Source organism: Lynx rufus, unplaced genomic scaffold (genome assembly GCF_022079265.1).
Source record: "Lynx rufus isolate CCGP_SWC_20201006 ecotype Redwood Valley unplaced genomic scaffold, mLynRuf1.p SCAF_14, whole genome shotgun sequence".
In the NCBI taxonomy this organism is placed as follows: Eukaryota; Metazoa; Chordata; class Mammalia; order Carnivora; family Felidae; genus Lynx; species Lynx rufus.
The window spans coordinates 12,833,085-12,840,279 of NW_025814828.1; the positions used below are offsets into that span (position 1 = coordinate 12,833,085).

Consider the following 7,195-nt stretch of genomic DNA (forward strand, 5'->3'; position numbering starts at 1 on the left):
GCCTCGGTGGCTCAGGCGGTTGAGCATCCAACTCTTGATTTCCACTTAGGTCATGATCCCAGGATCGTGGGATTGAGCCCCACATCAGGCTCTGTGCTGAGTGTGGAGCCCACTTAAGATTCTCTCTCTTTCTCCCTCTGCCCCTCTCCCCTGCTCATACTCTCTGCCTCTCTCTCTCTCTCAAATTAAAAAAAAAAAAAAAAAAAAAAATGCCCAGGCTCAGTCCCAAACCAATTAAGAACTTCTTGAGGGTTGGGCTGAAGCACTAGCATTTTCCACACCACCCCAGGTGATTCTAATGTGTAGCCTGGGTTGACATCCACTGCCACAAAGGAGCCCCATTCCACCTATGTGACTAGAGCCAACTCACATCTTGCTTAAATTAAAATATACTGAAAATTAACCCTGTCATCCCTTCCCCCAAACATATCACATTGAGACTTTCTCTTCACATTCTCACATCTGCTTCATTTTAGATAAAGGTATCAAGAAAAATAATTCCCCAAAATAGGCATCTTTCGCAGTTATGTAGTTTCTGGTTTGGACACGGCTTCTCTAAATAAAACCAGATTCGCCCTTGGCAAGAGAGAGGAGAGGTTAAAACAAAGTAAAGGAGCAGGTGACTGCTGACCCAGACTGAAGACAGAAAACTAATCAGTGCTCTCTCCTTCCCTGTCTCTCACTTGCAAGATTCATCTCCAAACATCCTCTGCCTCATGTAACGGTACAAACCTGTTGGTGTTTCCAGAACCATTTCTGTAGGGGAACCCAAGTAATAAATTGGAATGGCATCTGCTATCTTACTCCACTGGACCAAAATCTCATTAAAACATGAAAAACAACAACAACAACAACAACAACAACAACAACAACAAAGAATGTTGATAACATCTTTCAATCATTCTTATTCATTGGGAGTCTTACTATTTGAAAGTAGTCTTCTTCCTCTCTAAGCATTGAGGTGGTGGTTGTGGGGGGAATGGTGCTGGAGGATATTAGATATCCAAGCAGCTTCATTACTGATTGTTGAGTAACTCTGGATTGAACATATAATCCTGACTCACCCAGAAATTATGAAGACAATTTGATTCAAATCGCAAACCCATCCCCTCCAAGTCTTTGCTACATGATGAAATCAAAAGCTGGGAGGGGGTTTCTGTCAAAGCGACAATGGTACGTATCAAATGCAAAAGTTACACATGACTTATGTAAGTTATATATAAAATTGATTAATCTAATTTTAATACTTTTCCTTCTCTTCAACCTAATTATGAATCAGAGGTTTTCAGTAATTCTCAGAGCAGAGCAAAAAGAATTTCCGTATTCAAAACGACACACTTGGGGGGCGCCTGGGTGGCGCAGTCGGTTAAGCGTCCGACTTCAGCCAGGTCACGATCTCGCGGTCCGTGAGTTCGAGCCCCGCGTCGGGCTCTGGGCTGATGGCTCAGAGCCTGGAGCCTGTTTCCGATTCTGTGTCTCCCTCTCTCTGCCCCTCCCCCGTTCATGCTCTGTCTCTCTCTGTCCCAAAAATAAATAAACGTTGAAAAAAAAAATTAAAAAAAAAAAAAACGACACACTTGGAATGTTGCAAACGTTTAGACTACTAAGTGATTAAATGAGCACTATTTGCTGCTTAAGTCGCATAATAAAGTGAATATTACTTCCAGATATTCAAATAAAAGGCATAGAATACTGAACATAACTGCAGGCGACTTTTGTTATCTATACTTATGGGGGGGGGGGGCTGGGGAAGGTGTCCTGAATGTATGGAAAGTTAGAACATGTTTCTGGGATGGAAGACAAGGGTCAATTCTTCCAAAAACAGCCCGCCCCCTCCGGTCTGCGGGCGCGGGGCCGCGCCTCCTCGCGGCGGCCACCGCAGTGCGTGGTGGTTAGAGAACGCGGCAGGTTCGAGAACGCGCCTGAACGCGGCGGCGTGCTCGAGAACGCGCCTCGACGACGACGACGGCGGCGGCGGCCCTTGGGGAGCCAGTCGTTTGGGGGCGCACTCTCAAGCGGCGGCCCGGGGCAGCCGGTCGGTGCCGGCACGGGGAAGAGGCGGTGGCGCTGCCCGCGGTGGCGGGAGTTCGCGGCGGCGATGGAGCGCGTTTGAGCCAGGACCGGGGTCCGAGGCGCGCTCTCTGCCAACGGAAATGAGCCGCAGGGCTGCACCTACACCTACTGGAGCCTCACCTTCGCCGCCCAAGAAGGTGCCTGCCCTGGCTAGCACAACCGCAACCAATAATGAGTTGATGAGTCTTTTTGAGTGTGAGGAATGCTTTGACTTTGTGTTACCACCCATTTTTCAGTGTCAGGGTGGCCATCTTGTTTGTGGCAGTTGTCGCCCAAAGCTCACACGTTGTCCAATCTGCCTGAGCCAGTTGGGATCCTTTCGCAACTTGGCTCTGGAGAAAGTGGGCGATTCCTTGCTATTCCCTTGTAAATATGCCTCTTCTGGATGTGAGGAAACTCTGCGACACACTGCAAAAGCAGACCACGAAGACCGCTGTAAGTTTAGGCCTTATCCGTGCCCGTGCCCTGGTACTTCCTGTAAATGGCAAGGCTCTCTGGATACTGTAACGCCCCATCTGATGCATCACCATGAGACCATTATAACCCTAGAGGGAGAAGAAGTCGTTTTCCTTGCTACACAAATTAATCTTCCTGGTGCTTTTGACTGGGTGATGCTGCAGTCCTGTTTTGGCTTTCACTTCTTGTTGGTCTTGGAGAAACAGGAAAACTACGACGGTCACCAGCAGTTCTTTGCAATCGCACAGCTGATAGGAACACGCAAGCAAGCTGAAAATTTTGCTTATAGATTTGAACTAAATGGTGATAGGCGGCGATTGGCTTGGGAAGCGACTCCGAGATCTATTGATGAGAAAATTGCAACAGCCATTGGGAAGAGCGACTGCCTAGTCTTTAACACCAGCACTGCACAGCTTTTTGCAGAAAATGACAATTTAGGCATCAATGTAACTATTTCCATGTGTTGAAATGGCAATCAAACATTTTCTGGACAGCGTTTAAAACCACTGCATTCAGTTTCACATAGAATAAAGTCACCCATCTGCCTGCAGACCTGAAACTTTGGTGGGTGGAAGCTAGACACATGAAGATGAATAAAAGGAAAGGCTGTTAAACACAGGAAACAGTTGAATGTAGTAACACTAACATATTTAAAAATAAGTCAACAGTAAACCAATGAAATAAATAAATATATATATGTATATGTATATATATACACACACCCAAGATGGGCATCTTTTGTGTTGTTTTTTTTTTGAACATTTTATTTTTTGAGACACACACACACACACACACACACACACACACACACAGTGTGAGTGAGGGGAGGGGCAGAGAGGGAGAGAGGAAGACACAGAATCCAAGCAGACTCCAGACACAGAATCTGTAGCTGTCAGCCCAGAGCCCAAGAGCTCCAACTGTGAGGTCATGACCGGTGATGACCTAAGCCAAAATCAGACACTTAACTGACTGAGCCACCCAGGCGCCCCAAGATAGGCATCTTTTGTATTAAGAAAGGAAGCATTGTAAAATCATTCTGAATTTGTGTTGTAGATTGAGCGTACTGTTGAAAAATATCAGGTTTTTGTTTTGTGTGTGTGCCCCCAAACTTTGTGTGCATGTGCGCGTGCACACGTGCATGCGTGTGGGGGGGGGGGGAAGGAAGAGACCAGTGAGAGAGAGAAAGAGAGAGAGCACTTTATTATAAGGAATTGGCTCATACAATTATGGAGACTAAGTCCTAAGATTCGCAGGATGAGTCAACAAGCTGGAGAAGGTGGAGACCCAGGAAAGCTAATGTATAGTTCTAGTCTGAGTCTGAAGACCTGAGATCCAGGAGAGCTGATGAGGTAAGTTCCAGTACAAAAGCCAGTAGGCTCATAACCCAAGAAGAGCCAACGTTTTAGTCTGAATTTGAGGCCAGAAAAGACTGTTGTTACTTCACTGTACCTTCTTTTCCTTAACCCATACTATTGTAGATAGTCCTTTATGGAACCATTCTTCAGTTATCCTATTTGAGTGTATCATCTGTTTCCTGGCCAGTCCCTGACGGATATTCTTATTTTAAAATATTAGTAACTATACTTAAAATTCCTAACGCACAATAAATTTTGTGAGCTTACTGGTAAAGAGCCTTTTCTTTTCTTTTTTTTTTTAATGTTTATTTATTTTTGAGAGAGAGTATAAACAGAGGAGGTGCCGAGAGAGGGGGGACAGAGGATCTGAACCAGGCTCTGTGCTGACAGCAGACAGCCCGACACAGGGCTCGAACTCACGAACTGTGAGATCATGACCCGAGCCGAAGTCAAATGCTGAACCTGAGCCACCCAGGTGCTCCAAGAGCCTTTTCAAACACAATGCAATCATAGGCCGGCTGAGTGATTCAGAAGGCCTTTGATGCACAGTCTCTCTCTCCCCCTGGCCTTCCAGTCTGAATTTCCAAGGGCAGAGGGATCAGAGGAAACCTCAAATGCTAATACCTCAACAGCACTTATTGTCCATGATATCCGGCCTGGGATCTTTGAACTATGGTTTGGCCCCATATCTCCTCCAGGACACAGCTGGCCACAGACAGGCAGTTCAACACAACATTTAAAATTCAAAATGTGAAACATAGAATAATGAAGCCATCTGGTCCATATTATGTTGTCCAACAATTATAAGTAATGTGAGCTATAAATACAACAAGCAAAAGGAAGCAAACAAGAGACCATTAATCAATACAGACAATTTGAACAAGATATGATGACTGAAACTTCTTTTTCCGGAGCATCTTTACAAATGGTGGACTAAAGCAGGTCTAGATTGAAAAATATTACTTGCCAAAGCCCTTCAGTCATAAAACTTCTCTGAAGTAATAAAAATCTGCACGGGAATTTCACAGAGAGGACCCTGATGTTGCTATTTAGTAACTCACAGAGTTATATATGAAAGGCAATGGGACCAATCTTGGCTCAAAATCCAGAATAACTCCATGAGAGTTACATCATAAGGACACCTTAGTGGAGAGGACTCTAAGAAACTCTTAACACTCATCAGCAGCCCCACTTATAAAACCTGGAGGAGTTTGAGTAGGAATGTAGACAACCAGCATGGTTTGGCTCTGGATCTATATAGCCAACAGTCTTGTAATTTCTCTGACTATCCCATAATCACCTCAAACTCAATATATCTGAAGTTAAACAAATGCTCCTCCCTTCCCAATCTGGACCTTCTCTTATGGCTCAGGCTTCTAACATGAGCAACTGAATAGATAATAAACGTATCCATTATTTTTGGATGAGAGCAAAAACACATTTAGGCCACACGGTTGACTTCTCAGAAAAAAAGGGAATGTGGTAGAATGAATTATTTGTCCTCAATTCTACCTGTCTTCCCCTCCTCTACTAGGGTTTTACTGTGGGCAGAGAATAAATTGCAACCCTCAATGATTTAGCTAATGGAATTGAAACAGAGGCTTTAATTGTGCTCACAGGGTTTGACTTGGCCTCTTTTGCACTTTTGCAACTGGCAATGGCAAGAACGTGCCTTGAGTAGCCACTGGTGATACATGGAGCAGGCCAAAAACCAACCCGCAGCTAGAAGCCAAAGGCTGCCCCGTGAGTAAGAAATAAGTACATGTTTTTATAAGCCGTTGGGATGGGGCGGGTAGTTGTTATGTAGCATTATCACAGCAGAAACCTGACTGATGCAGTCTTCTTCCCTGCTCTGGGAAGACAAAATAATAAATGTATACCACAGTCTATCTTTGGTAGTTTATATGCTCACACACACACACACACACACACACACCTTTATTCTTGTACACACATTTTTTAAATGGTACCACCTAACTTAATACAGTTACTCCACATAAAACCAAAAATGAACTGAAACCCCCCTTCCCCATTAGAAGACAATTAAAAATTCAAGCTAGTCTTCCCCCTGAGCTACCAAGTCAAGTATCTCTTGGTGATGTCCATGGCTCAGGCAAGATGAGATGTGGTGTCTTATGGTCTTGCAATCTGTGGCCTGCATGCTATCTGATATACTACATGAGAAGAGAGAGACCAAAAATATTTAATAAAAAGGAAAAAAGAAAAGCAACATCTCAAGCATGGACATGATCTTCCTGGATCATCTTTTGTAAATGTCCACTTGTTGATTTGCTTCTCCAGCAGTGAAAAGAGGCCCTTGAATAACTGAGGTGGTGCCCTTTGGATTTCCTTTGCCCAGTGTCTTCCAGACCCCATGCGAGAAAGGGCAGTGAGAGGATTCCCCTGCTGAGCACAATACCATCATAGCGGCCCACTTCCTAGGGGAGCCTGGCAGACAGACCTGTGACGTATCAGATCATTGGCCAGGGTGGACGCTTTCTTCATGAAGCTGTGCACCAGCTTTGTTCTCTACTTTCAGCTGGATCATCTTGAAGCAAAGCTTAGCTCTCCCTCTCAAAGTACCTCAAGAAAGCAGAAAAGTAGCTCACCCTGGGAAACATCTAGACATTTTACAAGTAGATACACAGTCCCAAGAGGAAACGAATCATAATTTGATCAACAGTTTTGCTGCCCTTTATTATATTTTTTTAATGTTTCTCTCTTTTTGAGAGAGAAAGAGACAGAGCACAAGTGGGGGAGGGGCAGAGAGAGAGGGAGACACAGAATATGAAGCAGGCTCCAGGCTCGGAGCTGTCAGCACAGAGCCCGATGCAGGGCTCGAACTCATGGACTACGAGATCATGACCTGAGCCAAAGTTCAGATGCTTAACTGACTGAGCCACCCAGGTGCCCCATGCTGCTCTTTATTATAGAAAAGATGAAGGGCTCTGCCATTCACTACAACTCAATCAGTTCCACATTCTAGGGTCTGTTGCTTGCAAACCCTAAATTTCTGACTTAGTTTAGGTTCTTTTGATTGCAAGCAAACAGAAACCAATGTTGACAACAAGCACGAAGTGAGGGCGTGGGCTGTAGAAGAATTCATGGAAGGACACTGAGGAAGTTCACATACTTCAAAGGAAGTTGAGCCATGCTGTATAAGGCAGAAACCAGGGCCTCGGCACAGTCAGAGTCCACGGACCTCTTGTCCAGGCCTGTACAACCAGCAAGGTCACAGGGAGTGCCCAACCTAAACGTTCTCCTTGAGCTAAAGGAATAGCCACTTTTCGGGCCAATGAAAAAGTTCTAAA

General features: G+C 44.8%; 1 protein-coding gene across 1 annotated transcript; it reads left to right on the forward strand.

The window, feature by feature from the left end:
* The first annotated feature begins 2,147 nt into the window (after positions 1-2,147).
* On the forward strand, positions 2,148-2,996 carry LOC124509651 (E3 ubiquitin-protein ligase SIAH1-like). Its single transcript, XM_047076365.1, has one exon. The coding sequence runs from the start codon at positions 2,154-2,156 to the stop codon at positions 2,994-2,996; it is 843 nt and encodes a 280-aa protein (XP_046932321.1). The 5' UTR covers positions 2,148-2,153.
* The last annotated feature ends 4,199 nt before the right edge of the window (positions 2,997-7,195 follow it).

Excerpts from the sequence above, each read along its gene's own strand:
- LOC124509651 (XM_047076365.1), top strand. The coding sequence starts at position 2,154 with ATGAGCCGCAGGGCTGCACCTACACCTACTGGAGCCTCACCTTCGCCG.